The following is a 21267-nucleotide window of genomic DNA, read 5'->3' on the forward strand; positions in this document are numbered from 1 at the left end:
GCACCGACACGAGCTTCACACCGCGAGCGGGTACGCACGACACACGGCGGAGAAGTTGAAAGAAAGGAGAAAGAGAGCGTGCTGTGGCGTCCGTGCTGTGGCGTCCGTGTGTGCGTGCGTCCTTGAGAACTGTAACTGGTATAACTTATGTTGTCAGTTAATTGTAGTGTTGGCCGTCATGAAATCACCATATGTCAGACTGACCTGCTGGTCGCCGGTCATGGCCGAGCACGTGAAAACCGGCCAATTCTGGTCACCGGCCGCTCTATCGGTGCATCTCTAGTTTCTATTGTTGGGGGGAAAATTATGGAACAATGCCAATATATAAATTAAAAAATGTGCAACTCGGGGCGGCCTCTAGTAGGAGCGTGCGCCCCATGTGGGCAGAGTCCTGTGCAGCGGCGCGGGTTTGAGTCCGACCTGCGGCCCTTTGCTGCGTGTCGTCCCCCACCTCTCTCCCACCTTTCCTGTCTATCCACTGTCACTATCTAATAAAGGGAAAAGCCCCCAAAAAATAATGTGCAACTCCTCTTTTGGTGAGTTGACTGGATGCTCTCGCTGTTTCACTTCCTGCCCGGCTGTCCGAACGCCGTGCGGCTCGCATGGAAACACACCTGGCGCGGTATCATTAGTGGAGCCGAGTGCCGCTTCACGCACGCTCCTTAGACGCTTCACGCACGCTTCTCAGACGCTTCACGGTTGATTCTCAGACGCTTCACGCACGCTCCTCGGTCGCTTCACGCACGCTTCTCAGACGCTTCACGGTCGCTTCTCGGTCGCTTCACGCACGCTTCTCGGTCGCTTCACGGTCGCTTCTCAGACGCTTCACGCACGCTTCTCGGTCGCTTCTCGCACGCTTCTCAGACGCTTCACGGACGATTCTCAGACGCTTCACGGTCGCTTCTCAGACGCTTCACGCACGCTTCACGCACGCTTCTCAGACGCTTCACGCACGCTTCTCGGTCGCTTCTCAGACGCTTCACGCACGCTTCTCGGTCGCTTCTCAGACGCTTCACGCACGCTTCTCGGTCGCTTCACGCACGCTTCTCGGTCGCTTCACGCACGCTTCTCGGTCGCTTCACGGTCGCTTCTCAGACGCTTCACGCACGCTTCTCGGTCGCTTCACGCACGCTTCTCAGTCGCTTCACGGTCGATTCTCGGTCGCTTCACGCACGCTTCTCGGTCGCTTCACGCACGCTTCTCAGACGCTTCACGCACGCTTCTCAGACGCTTCACGGTCGATTCTCAGACGCTTCACGGTCGATTCTCAGACGCTTCACGGTCGATTCTCAGACGCTTCACGGTCGCTTCACGCACGCAGACGCACCCGGTGGAAAATAGGGGTGTGGCCGGGTTAGCTCAGTTGGTACAGCAGGCACACAGACAGTATGTAGAGGTTTATGCCTTAAGCAGAAGGTCCAGGGTTCGAGTCCGACCTGTGACGCTTTCCTACATCTCTCTCCCTCTCCCTCTCTATCTCCCTCTCTCTCATTTAAGGCGGCAATGCCCCCCCCAAAAAAAATTTAAAATAGGGGTAAGAGGCTGATGTTTCACCCGTTTGCCTAAATGATATGGCCGACAATGATAAGTGCATAATAAAAATAGTTGCAGATTAATCTGATCATTAGGGCAGCAACTAACGAAGGGAAGAAGGTAGGGAAGGAAAGGAGGCAAGGAAGGAAAGAAAAGGGAAGGAAGGAATAACGGAAGGAAAGGGAAGGAAGAATAAATAAGGATGGACGGGGCAAAAGGGAAGGAAGGAAAGATTGGAGAAAGAAGAATGTAAAGAGGGATGAAGAAAGGAAGTACGTAGGGAAGAAGAGGAGGAAAGGATAGTAGGGTGAAAGAAATGAGGCAAGGAAGGAGAGAAGATGGAAGGAAGGAGGTACGTAGGGAAGGAGGAAGGGAAGAAATGCAGAGAAGGAAGGAAGGAGACAGTTTCCTGTCCCAGAGGAGAGAAGAAACTAGAAAATATTCACATTTAAAAGCTGGAATCTCACAAGTTTACCTGTTTTATCATCAAAAATGTAGTTGATTAATTTAATAGTTGATGACTCATCCATTCATCTTTGCAGCTCTAGTTGTTTGGAGATTCTAGACAGCAAACTTCGTATGAAGTTATTATATTATTATACTATTATTATTATTATTATTATTATTATTATATTATTGTTCATGATATGCAGTTTTTGCAGAAACTGCAACTTTAACCCCTGTGTTGTCTTCCCGTCGAACCGTGCAACTGTTTTTCTGGGTCGACATTTCAACATTTTTTCGTTCTTTTTCTACACTGGCATTTTTGTTGAATTTATTCCAATTTTTTGCCGTTTTTTTAATTACGTTTTTGTCAATTTTTTTAACAAGTTTGTCGCTTTTTCCGATTTTTTTGTCACTTCTTTCCAATTTTTTTCTCACTTTTTTTAAGCAAGTTGTTGTCACCTTTGGCGGTGTTTTTGATGTATTTTGGGTCACTTTTTCAAATATTTTTTCGTAGCTTTTGTCACTTTTTTTGCCCAAGGACAACAGGACGGTTAAAATTATTATTATGTTTGGTTTTTTTTTGCCGTTCATCATTTCTTGAGTATACTTAATTTTCTCAATTTTCCGACATTCTTTGTGACCTGATTTTTTTCATAACTGTGCTGATTGTACTCGTTTCTTCTTAGGATTTAACTTTTCAATTCCAAGAACCAGTAGCAACATTTTACGCCCCGGTAGAGATGCGGGCGGTGCCTCTGGGTCTTTGCTGTGTTTGTGTTTGGCTTTAGGTGATTAAGGTGATCTTCCCTCGAGGGAACAATGAAGCAAAGGGAGGAGAACGGTTCAGCTGAACGTTTCAACACATCATCAGGCTGACTGAAACTGACTCAAAGTTTCAACCACAAGTTCAAAAATACAGAAAATAGTTTGCCGTAAAAGTAAGAACAGGGATTAATTGGCTTCCAAATGTCTCCATTTTAGGGGCTTGGGAAATGCCGAAGTAGTGCAGACGTGAGGCGTTAACGTAGGGAAAATATATTTGTTTTTAAAACAAAATAAACGTAGATTTTTTTCCAACATTGTCACTTTTTATTCTCTCTCTCTCTTTCTGTTGACTAACTTCAGAGGAAGTGTGTGTAATGGTTGCCATGTTTCCTGTTGAATAATTAAGGCAGGAACAGACAAATAATGTTTTCATCTTGTTAAAATTGAGCCATGAAAAGGGTTACAACAATGTATGTATATATATATATATATACATATATATATATATATACATACATACATACATACATACACACACACACATATATATATATATATATACACACACACATACACATAAACATATATATACATATACACATATAGTTTTTTTTATGTATTTTTTGGAGTTTTTATTTTTCCAATATTTTGTTCAAATTTTATTTATATTTTTTTTAAGATTTTTTGAGACTTTTATAACAATATTATAGATTTTTTTTGGCGTTTTTTTTTGGTGTTGAGTCGATTCTGAACCAATCATCTTTCAGATCAGCCGAGAGCCCAAAAGATAGAAATGCGACAAACTACGTGACAAAAAAAAAACGTAAACCATGAACTCTGGGAAACTTTTCACTTTTTTCTGACATTTTATAGACTTAAAATTTAATGAATTAATTGAGGAAATAAGTTGTAAATGCCAAAGTGATCGTCATGCAAATGAAGATGCCTGGGAACCAAAATAAAGAAGGACGAGAGCAGCGAGTCTGCCCCGAGGGAAAGGAAGCCGTTTGGACTCCGTGAGCGCCTGAAACCTGAAACACCGGTCTGACTCCTCCTCGTTACCACGGCTACAATCCCACGCAGACACCACTGGAATCTCACTCTACCAATGGCATAAATTAAGATTATTAGCGTAGGCTAACGGTGCAGAAATACCGGCTGCCTGTGCGCTGTGATTACAAGAAATACAGCCTGAGAAAAATAAACTGACATGACAGATACTATCAACTCTTGATACGGCTGAAAAATCATTTTCTGGCTACAGATTTACAAATGTGAGGTCTTTATCTCCGACATAAATTAAAACTCAGCATAACTTTCTGGAGTTTCAGGTATTTTTGGATCAAATGATCAAACTAAAATTAATAGCAATTATGTTTTTTCCTTCCAAGGGCACGTTTAGACTACAAAGAAGCGATCGAATGTTGGTTTTTTTCAACTCTCTGCTAAGATATATGTGACTTTTTTGCAATGAAAATGCGGGGATTATGAAATCATGCAAGCCCTGCATATTTTGCGCGGAAATCGGCAATTTATGCAGCGAAAGTGCGGCGTATTTGAAAAAAATGGGGCCCTCCCCCCCCGCATAAATATGCAGACTTTGGCTGATTATGCATTGAATTATGATATCACATAATCACATTTTTCTGGAGGGACTGTTTAATGTTACACGCCAGATCTCCCAACACAATATTTTACTTTCAAATATCAGATATCAAAAATAAAAGCCGAAACATACACAGTAACTGTGGGAATGTATAACTAGCAGAACAAAGCCAAGGTGATTCTGTTCAGGAGACACTAAAAAGGACTTTGTTGTGGCTAAAACAAGTGAGTCTGCATATTTAACATGGCAGCGAGATACATAAAAAAGGCTTCTAAATATCTTCAGAGTGACTCATGCTGAAAGGTTTTTCTCTCTCGCTTTGCCACAAAAATCCCAAATATCTAGAATATCTGGTTCAGTTTGAGTGCATTCTTTCAGCTTGAATGTTGTGAAGTTCTTGTTTTACAGTTCTTCTATTTATGCTCGTAAACACTCAGTAACTTCACACCCAAATGTCTGCCGGCTGATTTTACAGGTTGATTTCATCACAGATTAATCAGTGTCAGTGTACATTTACGCTGCTACGTTTTGGTTTAAAAAGGAATATCCTCTGCTGCGTTCCCCCCTCTCATTCCCCCTGCTCTGGCGTTCCCCCCCTTCTCATTCCCCCTGCTCTGGCGTTCCCCCCCTTCTCATTCCCCCTGCTCTGGCATTTCCCCCTCTCATTCCCCCTGCTCTGGCGTTCCCCCCCTTCTCATTCCCCCTGCTCTGGCGTTCCCCCCCTCTCATTCCATCTGCTCTGGCGTTTCCTCCTCTCATTCCCCCTGCTCTGGCGTTTCCCCCTCTCATTCCCCCTGCTCTGGCGTTCCCCCCCTCTCATTCCCCCTGCTCTGGCGTTCCCCCCCTCTCATTCCCCCTGCTCTGGCATTTCCCCCTCTCACTCCCCCTGCTCTGGCGTTCCCCCCCTCTCATTCCCCCTGCTCTGGCGTTCCCCCCCTCTCATTCCCCCTGCTCTGGCGTTCCCCCCCTTCTCATTCCCCCTGCTCTGGCGTTCCCCCCCTCTCATTCCCCCTGCTCTGGCGTTTCCTCCTCTCATTCCCCCTGCTCTGGCGTTCCCCCCCTTCTCATTCCCCCTGCTCTGGCGTTCCCCCCCTCTCATTCCCCCTGCTCTAGCGTTTCCCCCTCTCATTATTTATGCATATTCTGCTCTGGCTTTTCCAATGTTTCAGACACAGATGTGGAAATAGTTACGGTCCAAAATGATGAGGAAAAAAAGACGCAACACAAGTACAAAGAGACTAGACTACTGCACAATATGAGGAAAATATGCGATAATGTTGAATATCTTGATAACGACATAACTTTGTGATAAATAATCAGATATTAATGTTCTCAGGTTCTGCTGCTTTCAGTATTCTGATAAAACTCAACAAACTGCTTGTTGAGTTTAAAACTAATGAAAGGAAATCATCTCCAACTTTCTTTCATTGAACGCTGAATTGAATATAAAAGGCTGCACTAAAACAGAATGACAGCTACATTTTACAGTCAAGTTTTCTGCTGATATTTTCTTCCAACTAACACACAAAACAATCTCAGAGTGTCTTTGCCGATATGTCGCAGCCTTTCCAGACGTGTTTAAACAACAAAACGGTATATTGTGCAGCCTGCAACACCCACAAAAAGACACATCATGTCTATGGAAAATAACACACACACACACACACACACACGCACAGACACACACACAGACAAACACAGAGACACACACACACACAGAGAGAGACACAGAGACAGAGACACACACACACACACACACACACACACACACACACAGACACACACACACACACACACACACACACACACACACACAGAGAGAGACACACACACACACACACACACACAGAGAGAGACACACACACACACACACACACACACACACACACACACAGAGAGACACACATACACACACACACACACACACACACACAGAGAGACACACACACACACACAGAGACACACACACACACACACACACAGAGAGAGACACACACACACACACACACAGAGAGAGACACACACACACACACACACACACAGAGACACACACACACACACACACACACACACACACACACACACACACACACAGAGAGAGAGACACACACGAGAAAGGTTGCCTAAACCCCTCGGCTGCTCCTAATGTCACACGCCAGATTTCCCAACACGATATATTTCACTTTCAAATATCAGATATCAAAAACAAAAGAAAAGATTAGAAGATAGATCTCTATCGGCCTCTGAACTCTCGTATGTGCCGGGGTTGAACCAGAGTGATGACTGTTGTGAAAACATTTACTTTTGTTTATAGCTTCAATAACCGACATCCCTCGGGAGAGAGAGGAGAGCCAATCACAGCTCTGCAGCAGCGACATGGAACGTGTTGTCGACACGGAGCAGAGCGAGGCGTTTCCTGACAGCCACACACACACACACACAGTGATGAGTCAGCGGTGAGGGGGCAGCAGGGGGGTTTCTGTTCACACTGAGTCACCTCTCAGGACTGCAGTCAGTGTTTGTGCACACTGACTCTGAGGCAGAAACAGAGAAGGGGGGGAAGATACTGCTGATATCAGTTAAGATTTTAAAGACAAAACGGTTACACACCGAGCCGATAATCGGCCGTTGGACAGTCTGGCGAGGTCGGTGACTCGAGTCTGTTCGGTGTGTTCGTGCCGTCGTCCGTTGGAGGAGCCGTCACCAGGGTTCAAAATTAACTTTTTGGTCCACCAGCCAAATGGCCAGTCAATGTTCACATTTCACCAGCCACTCTATAGATTACCATTGTTTTTTTGGCTGGTGAGTGTAGCAAATCTACCAGCCACTTGCATATTTTACCAGCATTTGGCTGGTGGATGTTGCTAATTTGGAACCCTGGTCGTCGTCCTTCATTTTGGCCGACCTGACATGTTCAGTCAGAGACGGGGCGGTCGGGACTCGCCGGGAAATGACGAGCGGATGAGCCTCTCAAAATCTGACGAAAATCTTTTAACCCTTGTGTTGGCTTCGGGTCACATTGTGGTCACCCGTTATTAATTTTTGTTTTATATCAGAAAAAATGGGACATAGAAATGAGCGCTGAAAATGTGTAGAAGAAAAATTTTACAATTTATAACGTTGGAAAAAGCAAAACAAACAAAAAAAAAAGCGTCAAAAACACGTTTTTTTTTTGGTTGACAGGAAGACAACACAAGGGTTAAACTGACCTTTGTTGATCTGAAATGAAGACAGATTCAGCAACTGCACGGCCTATTTCTCTCTTCAAATGTTTTCAGAAACACGTTTCGGTGAACTATTTTAGTATGATATGAGATCGTATGACGCGGGGATTATGAAATCATGCAAGCCCCGCATATTTTGCGCGGAAATCAGCAATTTATGCGGCAAAAGTGCGGCGTATTTGAAGAAATGCAGCCCCGGCATAAATATGCAGACTTTGGCTGATTATGCGTTGAATTATGAGATCACATAATCACGTTTTTCTGGAGGGACTGATCAAGGACCGTAAGCGTGATTTATGCTTCTGCGTTGAATCTAGGCCGTTGCGACATACGTGGAGACACCGACCCTACGCTGTAGCCTGACTTGCACCTCTCGAAAAATGTACGACGCACGCCGCTCGGCCTGGTAGCGTTGCATTTCCTGGCTCTCAACAACGTGAAATCAAGGAGAGGGTTAACTTCTCCTTCTCCAGATCTCCCACCGTGGTCAGAAAGAACAGAGGAGACACTTAGTTTCTCTCAGTATGACTCTAGAGTCACTACTCACTCTGATCACACACACACCTTTATTTAGGCCTTTATTTTGACAGGACAGCTGAAGACATGAAAGGGGAGAGAGAGAGGGGAGAATGACATGCAGCAAAGGGCCGCAGGTCGGAGTCGAACCCGCAGCTGCTGGGTCGAGGAGTCAACATCTATATATGGGCGCACGCTCTATCAGCTGAGCAACCCGGGCTTTTCTGATTTTAACGTTGCCCGTATAAAATACAACCTATGGCTAACTAATTGCCGTCCTTCCTGATTTTGTATTTGTAAATAAAAACCAATCTGAATCCGATCCGTAAAGGCCAAATAAACGGCCGCTCTGAGCACTGCCTGCAGACGTCCCAAACGCCGTTTAAAGGACAATTCCGGCGCAAAACTAACCTAGGGGTTATTAACTGTTGTGTACCTACTCTGTCTCTCTCTGGGACATGTTTCCATGCTAATCCAGTGAGTTTGGAGCTTTAACGGGGCTACCGCGGACCGCTGGTTAGCTTACAATGCTAGTATGTAAATTAAATCGCTATTTAATACCACTAAAAAGGCTCGAAACATCACCACACTTTAACGTTAGCATCATTAGGGTCCCTAAATGTGAACCGACGTTGTAAGTGTACAGATAGTTTATTAAAAAGATAGATTATAAAGACAGTCACGTTCATGTTTTGGAGCCATCTTGGAAACCAGTCATGACTAGTTGAACGCCGTGCAACGTGGAATTCCCATACTGTCTATGGAGAGATATATATATATATTTTTATAGTGAAATGTATTATCCACCTGTTTTTCACTCTTGCTGATGGTTTGTACTGACTGCATCCAGTGTCTTTGTACACGACTGATTAAACCGACACTGATTAAAACAATCTGAATCCAATCTGTGAGAGCTAAATAAACGGCCACTCTGTGGCTGTCCCAAATGCAGTTTGAGGATGAAATCGTGCAGTGACTGTCTTCTGTGTTTACTTTCATTTAATCTCATTTTTTTATAGTGACTTCTTAGAAAACAACAACAATCTGAATCCAATCTGTGAAAGCCAAACAAAGTCTTTGAGCGCTGCCTGAAGCCGCTTAAACTGTCCCAAATGAGGATGAAACGCTATGTTTGGGTACTTGTTTATTTTATATCTTTTTATACTGACATTAAAAGGCTCTTTGAAATGTATTTAGCCACCTGTTTTTCACTCTTGCACTGTGTTTTGTACATGACTGATTAAAACCATCTGAATCCAATCTGTGAAAACAAAATAAACTTCCACTCTGCCCCTAAAAGCATCACCAGTCTAGTGTGGTTGTGCTCTAACAAGGTATAGGTGCAGTTTAGTGTCCCAAATTATTTTCCAAAAACTGAGTGTCCCAAATGATGATGGTCTTATTTGAGACAGGTTAGGGTAGTATAGGTGGTTTGGCAGGTTCATAATTAATTAAGGACATTGTATGTGGAATTTGGGACACTAAAACTGCATGTATAGATAGATAGATTTTTTACTGATCCCAAAAAAGGGAAATAACGGTGTTGCAGCAGCAAAATATCAGACACACAGCACACATACATAGTAAACATTAAATAATAGGAAACTATATGAAATATTAATAGAATACTACACGAGCAATATTTAAAATATATACAATTTGGAAATAAAATGTACAACTGTTTGACTAGTAATGATGGGATGTAGATACACCTATTGTGCAAGGTGCATTCAGTGCAGTTGTGATGTCTATGAGTCTTATCTCACACTCAGTGATGAAGCTGTCCTAAAAGCCTCACCAGTCCAGTGCGTTTGTGCTCCAACAACCGGTCTGTGTGCAGTGTTTACTCACCGCTATCAGGGTGCTGTTCCGGCTCTGCTCTGCCGCGGTGCCTCCTCCGCTCTCCCCGAGATCTGCGCTGCCTCCGCCGCCACCACCGGGCGCTCTCTGCCCGGCCTGGTCGCCGCTGCTGGGTTGGGGCTGCCGGTGCTTGTTGGACCGCTTAGCTTTGGCCTGCAGGCAGCGCTGGTGCAGGGCGAAGGTCTGCTGCCTCTCCAGCTCCAGTCGCTCCAGCGTCGCGTTCTCGTAGCGGCTCTCGCAGCTGTTGTGATGCTGCCGGAAGAGCTCGATCCTCCGGCGGAGCCTCTCCATCACCGCGCTGTGTCGCGGTGTAACAAAATCCGCCATCATCAATAAAGACTTGTAGCAAAAAAAAAAAAAAAAAAAACTCCCGGCTCAGGTTTCGTCCATAAAATGCTGAATTTGCCTTTTTTTTGTTTCTCACTCTGGGCGTCTATATACCCCCCCCTCGCCCTTTACAAAGACTCATGTGCTGGCTCCATGGAGGCGACCTTTGTCTTGCTAATGGCCTTCAGTCACAGCGGCACTCACTGCCGAAGAAAATTACAGGTTTGTGGGTGCAATACCATTCAGCCTCCTGATCTTACTCACTGTATATTACAGATCGCGTTATACACAACAGCTCTTTTAACTTACTGTGTAAAAAAACAGCGCTAATGGAGTCCTGTTAGAGCCTGAGTTTAACCCAAAAACTCTCATTTATCCCTGAAACAAACCAAAGTAAATACATAATTTACCTTTCAAATCAATGAACCAGTGAGCCGTTGGTTGCGTCTCGCTATCACACTAACTGCCGTTGAGCTAAGTTAGCAACATTCCTGCACTCAAAAATCAAAGTTGGAGCGTCGAAAATTCCTTTAAAAACTATTAAAATCAGGTTGTTTTTGGATCTAGCTCGCATAGGCCTCTATCTTTACTTCCATGTATTTGTTACGGATACTGTTACCCTCCGTGGGAGCATCATAACGGGTCTCCAACTTGTCTGAAACTTTATTTCTGCTCGAGTATTAAGTAGTTAGCTCGGGGCTAGCTAGTTAGCTGACTAGCGCTGGCTAACAACTTCACAAACTTGGCAGCCGTTACTCGGCTAATAACCCCATTAGTTTATCCAACACTACGAGAAAACAAACGACAAGACTTTCCAGATAATTTAAGTGTATTTAAGTTTTAAATTCACTTACTGTGAAAGTGTTGCTGTGCGCTCCTTCCTACAGCATCTGTCTACAAACAGCTGATCCTCCTCCTCCTTGTAGCCGTTAGCCGCTAGCTGCTAACACTACCGTTGGGCTAACGTTAGCTCGACTAGCAGGCTAGGTAGCTAGCCTGAAACGCTCTAATAAAGCATCATACTTTATTTATTCCTCCCGAGGTTCCCGGCGCGGGTATTCCTCCCCACTTGGTCGAGCCCGAGTCGGGATATGTACGGTTTTAGAGCGGATTCGTCCAGTTAGAACGGGCTAACTCTGTCCCTTCTGTGCTGTTTCTATTGTTTTTCAGCGGACAGGCAGGGCTACTCCGCCATCTTTGAAACTTTCTCTTTTTTTTTTCCGTCAGCGACAGGAGGAATGTCCCTGCTCCCTCCTCGCCGATGATTGACAGCCCAGACAGCCAATAGAGAGCGAGGAAAACTTGACGACGCGCTACAGGGAAATAATGTGTAAATACGACAAAAATAAGCAGAGGTGGTGGAAGATCCTTTACTGACGTAGTAATACCACACTGTTAGGTACTCCACTACAAGTAAAAGTCCTGCATTCAAAACCTTACTTAAGTATGTAATCAGCAAAATGTACTTAAAGTACTTTAAAAAGGGATAGTTTGGATTTATGACAGATAACTGAAGCAACCAGACTCCATTGACAAAACTAGTAATTTTACCTCGCAGAACACAGGAGTTGCTGATCTACCGTTGCCTTGAATGATTAGTTTGTTTGCGTTATTGTGTGACTTTGGTGTTTTATAAAGGCTTAGGAAATCAAACTAAGAAACTAACTTAACTGATGGAGGCAGCAGTAGGCCAGCAACTCCGGTGTTGTGCCAGGTAAAATGACTGTTTTTGTCAATGGAGTCTGGTGGCTTTGAAGAGAGCAGAGATAACAGCTTCAGTTCGCCCCAGATTCTAAATATACCATACACAAACTTTTATTAGATGCCTAAAATATATCCTACCTCATACAACCAATTTAAAAAAAAAAAAAAAAAAATCCAAAATATCCCTTTAAAATGCAATATTGACATGCCTTTAATTTTGTGGGAGGAAACCACTTTCAAAGTCAGATTTTGTTAGATTTTTTGCCATAAATATGCTTCAGCCAAGTGCTAGAGATCAATCGGATTGAGTACAACTCAAACAAGATATCACAACTTTAAAGCGTGCGCCACCCAACAGTTTTGGGGTTAATTATGCAAGTCTAAACGCTCACCTGTAGTAAAATCTAAGAGAAGAATCAAAGACACATTAAACCCACTTGGCTCAGCCTTCTCGTTTAGTTTCCATTTGGCCTTTTTTTTATTCATCAAAACAAATTTTGACAGCGTGTCCACACACACGCACGCATACACACACGCACACCAGGCTCCATCATCACAGTATTTCTATTCAAAGTTGGACCTTTTTTTCGTGTGGCGTGTCAGCAGGTCCATCTCTCCACACAGGTGTGTGTACATCAGAAACAGGCTGGGCCAACCATTATTAAAGTTTTAGTTCAAAACACAATGTCAACAAAAAAAAACAAAAATAAAAAGTACAGAGTTACAGAGTCATGTAAAGATTCACCAGCAGATACAGTGTTCAGGCTACAGTCTTGTTAAGCTATAGGCAGCTCAAGCCGGACACAAAAAGAATCTGAGACTAAAAAGAAATAGGAAGGGAGACGATGAAAGAGTATGGCTGAAACGTACATCGTGCATGGGAATGCAACGCTGCTGCTGCTGCTACTGCTACAGCTTTATAATCCCACACTTTTCAGAAACAGACTACAAGCAGCAGAGCTTAGAGCTAAACCGGCTTGTGTTTAGCCTAAAAATTAAAAAAAAAAGGAGGGAAATAAAAGTTATGGAAGCGGGGACCTCCAGTGCACCTCAAGCCCCAAAACCTGACTTCACCGACAGCCAGAGAGACTTCAAATTATGGCTTCCCCAGAGCCCCCCCTACTGCCCACTGCCTCTCAAAACCCCATTAGCTCATCAGTACGCAGCTTGCTCGTCATTGCCGGGAATCCTGACCTTAATTAAATCAAGAAAAAAAACAGACCCTTTAAGTTGTTTTACCGGTACGTGTGACACAAGAGGACGACAGACACATCAACAGTCACGTATACGTCATGGATACAAGACTGGACTAATGTAGTTATTCTTTTTCCACACACACTTTCAAGATTAACAAAACCAGTTTTATTTCAGATTCGTTTGCATTTTTGAACTCTCCAAAGCTGTACACGGACGCCACTTAACGATGCTCGCTCAAGTCACATGGAAGTTAAAGTAGAAGGAGCCTCTCTACAGGATGAAATCTTCTGCGTTACATGAATACAAAAAAAAAAACACATAAATTAGGATTATTTTTTTTTTTATACAGGCAAAGTACATGGGAATATTTCTCCTTTGTTGTGCTCTTCGGAGAGCTTTTTCTTGTCCTGATGGTGGTGCAAGAGGAAGGGTCAGGTTTACACTAACTTTCCAGAAACCTTCGAGCCATTTTGCTAGTTTTCCGGTGGTCAGCAGCAGACGACAACACAAGTAGTTTACGTTAATATCCTTAATATTTCAACTCCGGTTTTATTTTTACCATCACCTGGTGGTTACTGGTGACTCGTTTCCTCTTTAAAGATGTCCACGATTGGCTGTTTCTGCTTCTCTAGGATGACAGACGTATGGGCATGGATTGCGCACAACTTACAACGCTAACTAATATATAAACGGGCAGAATAGATGCCAGCCATAAAGACAAAACAATGCTAACTAATATAAATAAACGGGCAGAATAGATGCCAGCCATAAACAGAAAATTGGGTTTGATATGTTGAAAAACTTTTTGAACTTCCGAGTTTCCGTTTCGTCTCAGTTCAAGCTTCACTCAACAGTTTTTCCTGGAGCTTTCAACCTGTCCTCACAGTCTTCATCTGTGGACAAAGTGGGCTTAAGTTGTCATCGCGTCACGGGTGATCTTCCGTCAAACTCCATCCCTCGATGAAGACTGCGAGATGCCGTTGAAAGCTCTGGAGGAAAAAGCCGCTAAGTGAACCGTAAGTCATTTCAAGTTGAGAAAGAACTTTGTCACGCTCAAGTGCTGTCTTTTAAAACATGGGGCAGAACTCCCAGACACAGATTCAGGATCCGTGCAGGAGGGCGTTAGTGACCGGGGGAGGCGTCGAGGTGCAGCAGGCGGACGGGGTGAGAGGGTTAAGCGCCGGAGTTTTCCCTTAGTGCCGTATTTTCTTTTCATATGGGGTTGATGAAAGTGGGGCTGGGTGTCCCGTCCACCTGCTGACACGACTTCAGTTTAACGTCCAAACGAAAAGACGACAGCGGCTCGCTGCACTCAAGTTTGACCTTAAAGCGTAACTCACCAAAATGCAACCTAGGGTCTTTTTGTGAATGTACCCGAGTCAAACTTTTGTTTAAAAGCATATTTAGGACGGAATTGCCACTTTTAAGATTGACCGTATTCTCGTTCTTGGGTCAAATGGCCTTTTGAATGGGAGTGCTAGCGGCACTTTGATGCTAGCCTCAAAATATCTATTTTTAAACCACTAAGAAGGCTCGACACAACATGAGAGTTTGCTCCAAGTATCACCAGGGACTCTACACCTTAACGAAAGCATTGACAACATTGCTTGTGTTCAGAGTTTCCTAAAAAGAAAGGTTTTAACAACTCACCGTAGCTCTTGTTGTTTCCGGCTGCTACCACCTCGGCAGTCAAAACCAGTCGATATCAAAACAAGTAGCCACAGATTTAGGATATCCCGTAGTCACCGGTGGAGTTAAGGTGTAGAGCTCCTGGTGATAGTGTCCCTAGCACTCCCATTCAAAAGGCCATTTGACCGCAAAACAAGAATACGGTACATCTTAAGAGGTGCTTCCGTCCTAAATATGCTTTTAAAACGAAAAGTTGACTCGGGTACATTCACAAAAGACCCTAGGTTGCATTTTGGCGAGAGTTACACTTTAAGGAGAAAAGCTACAGAGGGTTAGTTTGGATGTGAAGGTAAAGGTGTGCACATCCAATCCCCAGTGAGGAACAGGTGCGAGCAAAAGGTAATCCTGTCGAGACAGACAGACAGACGCTGGTTTTGTATCGTCTGAACGTAGAGCTGCAGAGAACTATTTAAGGAATTTGCAACCATTTTTCCAGAATGATTCATTGGTTTGAGTCATTTTTTTTTTTAAATGGAAATAAGGTCAAAGTCCTCTGATTTCAGCTTGTTAAATGTGAATATTTTCTAGTTTCTCCACTCTGTGACAGTAACGTTCGTTGCAGCCCTACCGGAACGGCTAAACTCAGAAAATACACTTTTAAATTGGACAGGAAGAGCCAACGAGCCGCTGTCATGTTTGTTTGGACAGATGAAGGAGGAGGAGGAGAGGTAGTGCTTGAACGCAGAAGAAGTTGACGTAAAAATGGACAATAACGGACTACCAGAGGGTGAAAACCTCGTATTCCCAAGGTGTCACATTTCATAAACAACTGGAGATGTGAGGATTTCTTACGTTGTCCGTTCCAGAAGTTCGTCTGCTGCAAAGACCGTTCTGACGTCACTGACCTTCACGGTTAGATCTGCCTCTAATGCTTTCTGGCCAACGGTTCCAGGCTCCGTGGTTCTGACCTCTGACCTCTGACCCCCCCCCCCTCTCTTGGCTACCATCAGGACAACAAAACAGGAAACGCTGAGCAAACACGAGCGCTACGTGTGGAGCAAACACAAAACAAAACACAATTCAAAACAACAAGAAAATGAGACATGAAAAAAGGGAAGAAAATGTATAAGCTGTCTTTTTTTTTTTTGTTTAAATATTAGCAGCGGGTGCCCGCTGTGGCTAATCACTAAATCGCTAATTTGTAAAATTCTAGGACGGCTAACGAGCCAACAGTTAGTAGGCGAATCATCTTCTTAGAAGGCTAATTGGCTAATTGTTGGTAAGTAAATTACATCATTTGTGGGCTTGTTAGCAGCCCGTTGTTAACGCTAATAAGTCCAAATGGGACAACAGTAGGCTACTTAAAACTGTAGTACAAGTAGCCTGATAGCTACCAAGTTGCTTTAGCAGGCTAAAAGTAAAATTAGTCAATTCCCTGATCGATTGTAGGGTAATACATCTCCCATGAGGATAATAAAGTAACTGTTAGCAGGCTAATTTGCGTGTTGTTTACAAGATAAGTTACTAGCCTGGAAAACAAGACAGTTGTTGGAAATGTTAGCGAGCTAATTAGCAGCATGTTCATAAGCTAATTGGCAATTTCTCCCACTGCTCATGGGATAATTTCTGACTGCTGTCAGCTCACTATCAGGGGGCTAATTAGGCTAATTAACAGACTGCTTGTAGCCCAAACATTGTTGGCTAGTCAGAGGGCGTTGATAACCAAACTGCTGCCAGGAGACTTGTTAGCAAGTTGTTGAGAGCTACTTTTATTAGCTATTTGGCAAGACTTTTAGCGTTAGCAATTTCACTCACTGTTCATTGGCTAATTTGGCTACTGTTAGCCTAATTAGCAGACTGTTGGTAGCCCAAGCTGGAAGGTGGTTACTTCAGATTGTGGGCTAACTTGTTGGAGCCAAATTTCCATCTGTAAGGAGACTTATTAGCAAGTTGTTGAGAACTAATTAGCAGCCTGTTTGTAGGCCAATTGGCAAGACTTTAGGTTGGCAATTTCTCTTAACGTTTGTAGGATAATTCTGACTTCTCTTAGCCTAATTAGCAGCCGGATAGTGAGCTAATTAGCAGTCTGTTGGTAGCCCAAACAGGAAGATTGTCACCTCAGATTGTGGCTAACTAGTGGGAGTTGCATTGCCAAATTTCCATCTGTCAGTAGACTTATTAGCAAGTTGCTGAGAGCCTATTAGCAGGCTGTTGGTAGAGCGGGGGTCGCTAGCTCAGGATGGCGCTGGACAGTGAGCGGGTGGTGGTGATGTGGCAGACGGGACGGGAGTCGGTGATCCGAGTCTGCTCGGTTGTTGTTTAAAGGAATGATGCAGGAAGTTTTAGTTAAATCTCAGGTAATCTCTCTCAAAAACAAATATCCTTTCTAACACGCTAACTCAGTCCGGTTCATACTGGAATCATCATCGTTGTCATCGCGATGAGCAGGCGTCCGTATCAGAGGTCTTGATTAGTTTCCTGTCGGCTTCGCTGCTTCCACGGGTTCCACTTAGGCTTCATCGCCTCGGAGCAGACGAGTAGAGGGGGAGGGGAGGGGAGATATTTTAGGGGAGAGGGGGAGATGGGAAGGTGTTGAGGTCAGGGCTGTGGATTCAGAGATATCAGTCCTTTCTGACCTTGTTCCCCCTGTTCCTGGGAGATCTCCGCAGAACGTCGTCCTCCAACTTCTACAGACGAGAACAAGTTGGAGGTTAAATTCAAATCGGCCAGATGAAAACACAACAAGGAGATTACAGATTACCAAAACATTTTGCAGACAAACATTACAGCTTAGTGATAGACCGATTTTATCGATACGCGGCTGCCGGTAGTTTTTTCCCGGCATTATTTACAGACAGGCGTCCACAGGCAGCTCTGTGTTGCTAGACCATGCACTGCCCCTCCCCCACTAGCACAGTGCTGGTGCTGGAAGCCTGGCAGGCTTTCAGCACCATGGCAGTCTTAAATTACAAATCAAGCACTTTATTTCAATGGCTACTTTTCAGGTATATCGTTTTCTTAAATTATTTAAAACGTGTTGACAAAGGACATTTTGTGATGACCTGATTATATCTGTCTTATAATATGTCAGCAAGCAATGCATCATCAAGGCTGTGTTGTAGATGTTGACCCTTGCACAGTTAACCATATGCAGTGCACCCATCCATGTGATGCACATTGCAACACATAATTTGGGTGATATGAATGGAAGATGATTGCAGAAGTGACACTGATCTGTGTTTTTGGTTATTATTTTTACAGAAATGGCAGAGCAGATTCCCGAAAACAAATCCAGTGTGGCAGGGTTTACATTTTTATGATGTAAATTGAGGGAGCAAAAGCAGCATCGGCTCCAAATATCGGCTCAAGAAAATCGGCAGCCTGTCTCGGTCATCGGCTAAGGCACTATCAGCAGTAAAAAATCCATATCAGTCGATCCCTAATACAACTCCATCTGTATTAGACGCAAAGAAAGCGACTGAAACATCGAAAAAAAAGTGTCTGAAATAGGGCAAAAAAAAAAATGACAAAACAAGATCGAAAAGTGGAAAAAAGTGACGTTAAAGGGTAACTACCGTTTCTTTCAACCTGGACACTATGTTCCTATGTTTCTGTGTGTAAGTGACTGATGGAACAACAATCTTTGACATTGGTCCAGTATTAAGCGAGAAACAAGCTGCAATGCAACGTTAACGTGCAAAAAAAGTGACCCAACCCTAATCACTACACGGATATTAGGCTGCCGAAACTTTAAAGTTTTGGCCCTGAACATCTTCTGTCAGAGGAAAAACAAAAACCGAGTCTCCTCACATCGTCAGTCGTCTCCTCGTTCTCTTCCTCCTTCTCTGCTTCCTCTGCAGGACTTTCCTCTCCGTCGCTCTTCTCTTCTGCAGCTGAAAGACAAAGAAAAAACGGATTTAAAAAAAAAAAATAAAAAAAAAAATCAGTCAGACTGACGCTGACAGACGACCGAAAGGAAACGACAAAGATTCCTGTAATCTAATGTGTTAACCTGGACTGCTCTTCTCTGCTTCTTCAGCCTTCTCCTCTTCCTCTTCCTCTTCCTTCTCTTCGTCTTCCTCCTTTACGTCGGGCTGAGCTTCGTCCGTCTTCTTGTACTCCGCTGCCGGCGTCGCTGGGCTCTTCTTCTGCACAACAAAGCAGGAAAAAACTGTTCAGTGCGACTTCAGATTCAGAAATCTGAAATTCACAACCTCTCCAGACCTTTTCAAAGCAGCACATTAACCTCAAACATGAACCTGTAGAGCAGGGACCTCCAACCTTTCTTCATCTGAGGGCTACTTTAAAAAAACTAAAGTGGCCAAGAGCTACTTGCATCACATCACCTTCATTTATTTACATAACACCAGTGTTGGGTGTAGCGCGTTACAGTAACGTAACTACTTTTTTCGGGTAAAAAAGTAGTGTAACGCGCTACTACTGAAAATTTGCTAATGAAACGTAGTTCCTTTTTCAATTCGGCGTAACGTTACTTTCCCCAGGGACAGATTTGACAGCGACGCTGCCTTCTCAGCTGCGCCTGCACGCTCACAAGCTCCACACGGGCCGTGACCGAGGCTGGTAGCAGAGTAATCACGGCAAGCGAGAAGCAGCCAAAGCTAACTTTTGAGAGCGTTTTAAGCCTTGTGGCTTTTTGCTGGACGGCGCTCTGAGCCAGGCAGACACAAAGCTGACAACCTCACAGATGGATGCGATGGAGACGGCCTCATACATACACGCAGTGGACCGCTGGGGACTTGTGTCGGTCGCACGGACACGCAAGGACTTCCAGAAAAGAGGCTGCATGTGTCTACGACAATGCACGGACCATCGTGGCTGCGCGACGGGTGCAAGTCGATACAGACATTACATAGTATACACTAACACCGTTTAACGCCGATGACCTGCTGATGTGCATTCAACCCGCGCTGGACTCGTTCATAATCAATCAGCCGTCACTCTGCGAGTAGAGAATCCAGTCTGCAGTGGAGTTCAGACACTTCACTGATACACCAGAGACTGGCTTTATGGTCAAAGATAGTTTTGGTATAATTAACTTCAGTCTCTGCCAGAGACGCCTGCTTTTAAAAGTAACGAGTAAAGTAAAAAGTGACTTTCCATAGGTGGTAACTAAGTAAAGTAACGGATTACTTACAACACATAAGCTGAATGAAGCTACTGTTTGTACACATATGGAATTGCAATACCCAAAGCTTATGAAAAATCTTCACTTCATGTCAAGGTACATGCCTATTTCACACTTCCATGGCCCACAAAGTTAGCTACCTCACTTTTAAATATCGTGGTCATTTTGGGTCTCAGTTTGTCAACCTATTGGCGAGCTACCGGAAACCTGCTCGCGAGCTACTTGTTGGAGACCCCTGCTGTAGAGTAAAAGACACAAAAGGTATTGCTGCTTGTGCATGTTTAATCTTAAATCACTTGTACTATTGTTTACTGATGAATTAAGCACAGCCAAAACTTGTTAATTTGCTGCAAAAGCAATGATCAAAGTCAAAGTGGATTACCGTCACAGAGTTAGTTGTTGAACAGTAAAAGCTTGATTTCGATGCAAAATACAACAAATTAGTTTGTATCTTTTACTCAATGTCCATGCTTGCTTTTAGTTTAGCAGTTGTGGGGCATAAAGGATGTTCTAGTGGAGTTGTTGGCTGTTTCTAGAGACTGAGGATCACTTTCAGGAGAACAGATTTCTGTCTAAACTACGGCAACACAGAAACAACAAACACACAAAGCTACGCTAACAGCAGCAGTCACCAGGCCAGAGGCGGCGGGTCGTTTTGGGCGTCCGGCTTCCTTTAACTCTTCCTGTAAGTTGTTGAGACTCAACTGACCCTTATCTGAGCCTGAAGACCTCTGTGGAAGTCACACACACACAAAGCTGAAAACAGGCTGCAGGGCGGACTATAGAACAATCCAGGTGTATTCAACTTTCCTACCTCTGAATTTAAGTCATCCCATCACTGCATTTCCCTTTAAGATACAAGGATTCATCTATCCAGCTAATATTATGGCGTTTTTCCATTACATGGTACCTGCTCGACTCGACTCGACACACTGTGCGTCCATTTTCCATTGCATATTTTAGTCCCGCCTCAGCGTGGCTGGTCGTCTTGCCGGCTCGACGCACACACCAGCGCACAAGTATAACATCAGGCCACTTCAGCTTGTTTTACAGTTCTGTGGAGGCTCCACGCAGAGCTTTCACCGTAGCCTGTGTAATATGTGGCCTGATGTATACATTTGTCAGCTGGTGTGTGCGTCGAGCCAGCATGTGTGTGTACGTAGGATACGGTGAAAGCTCTGCCCGGAGCCTCCGCAGAACTGTAAACAAGCGGCGCCGCAGTAAACTGCCGTGACCTAACGTACACACACACAGAACGTTGAAGGTGTGTGTTGTTGCCAGAAGACACATTTAGTTTCTAAAGAAGCTGGAAA

At 44.1% G+C, this 21267-nt stretch overlaps 2 protein-coding genes across 6 annotated transcripts in view; both read right to left on the reverse strand.

Annotated features, from left to right (window-relative positions):
• The window catches only part of maml1 (mastermind-like transcriptional coactivator 1), a 35369-nt gene extending 23868 nt beyond the window's left edge, over positions 1 to 11501 (reverse strand). Inside the window, exons 1-2 of one of the 2 annotated variants that reach the window (XM_036006389.1) lie at positions 11133 to 11501; positions 9943 to 10249 (exon numbers count right to left, since the gene is read on the reverse strand). In XM_036006389.1, the coding sequence (XP_035862282.1) occupies positions 9943 to 10242 (300 nt within the window). In that variant the 5' untranslated portion in view covers positions 10243 to 10249; positions 11133 to 11501. Of the gene's footprint in view, positions 1 to 9942; positions 10291 to 11132 lie in introns of both variants that reach the window. The other variant, XM_036006385.1, reaches the window with a different exon arrangement.
• Positions 11502 to 12436: 935 nt separating this feature from the next.
• canx (calnexin) overlaps positions 12437 to 21267 on the reverse strand; it is a 31313-nt gene continuing 22482 nt past the window's right edge. The window contains exons 13-17 of one of the 4 annotated variants that reach the window (XR_004898586.1): positions 20587 to 20685; positions 18821 to 18956; positions 18619 to 18701; positions 15117 to 17495; positions 12437 to 14502 (exon numbers count right to left, since the gene is read on the reverse strand). Coding sequence is in view for 2 of the 4 variants with exons in the window: in XM_036006455.1 (XP_035862348.1) it covers positions 13419 to 13466; positions 17445 to 17495; positions 18619 to 18701; positions 18821 to 18956; positions 20587 to 20685 (417 nt within the window). In the remaining 2 variants the exon portion in view is untranslated. The remainder of the gene's footprint in view (positions 14503 to 15116; positions 17496 to 18618; positions 18702 to 18820; positions 18957 to 20586; positions 20686 to 21267) is intronic. The other 3 variants (XM_036006455.1, XR_004898588.1, XM_036006457.1) reach the window with 3 other exon arrangements.

This window comes from Sander lucioperca, chromosome 1, assembly GCF_008315115.2.
Source record: "Sander lucioperca isolate FBNREF2018 chromosome 1, SLUC_FBN_1.2, whole genome shotgun sequence".
NCBI lineage: Eukaryota > Metazoa > Chordata > Actinopteri > Perciformes > Percidae > Sander > Sander lucioperca.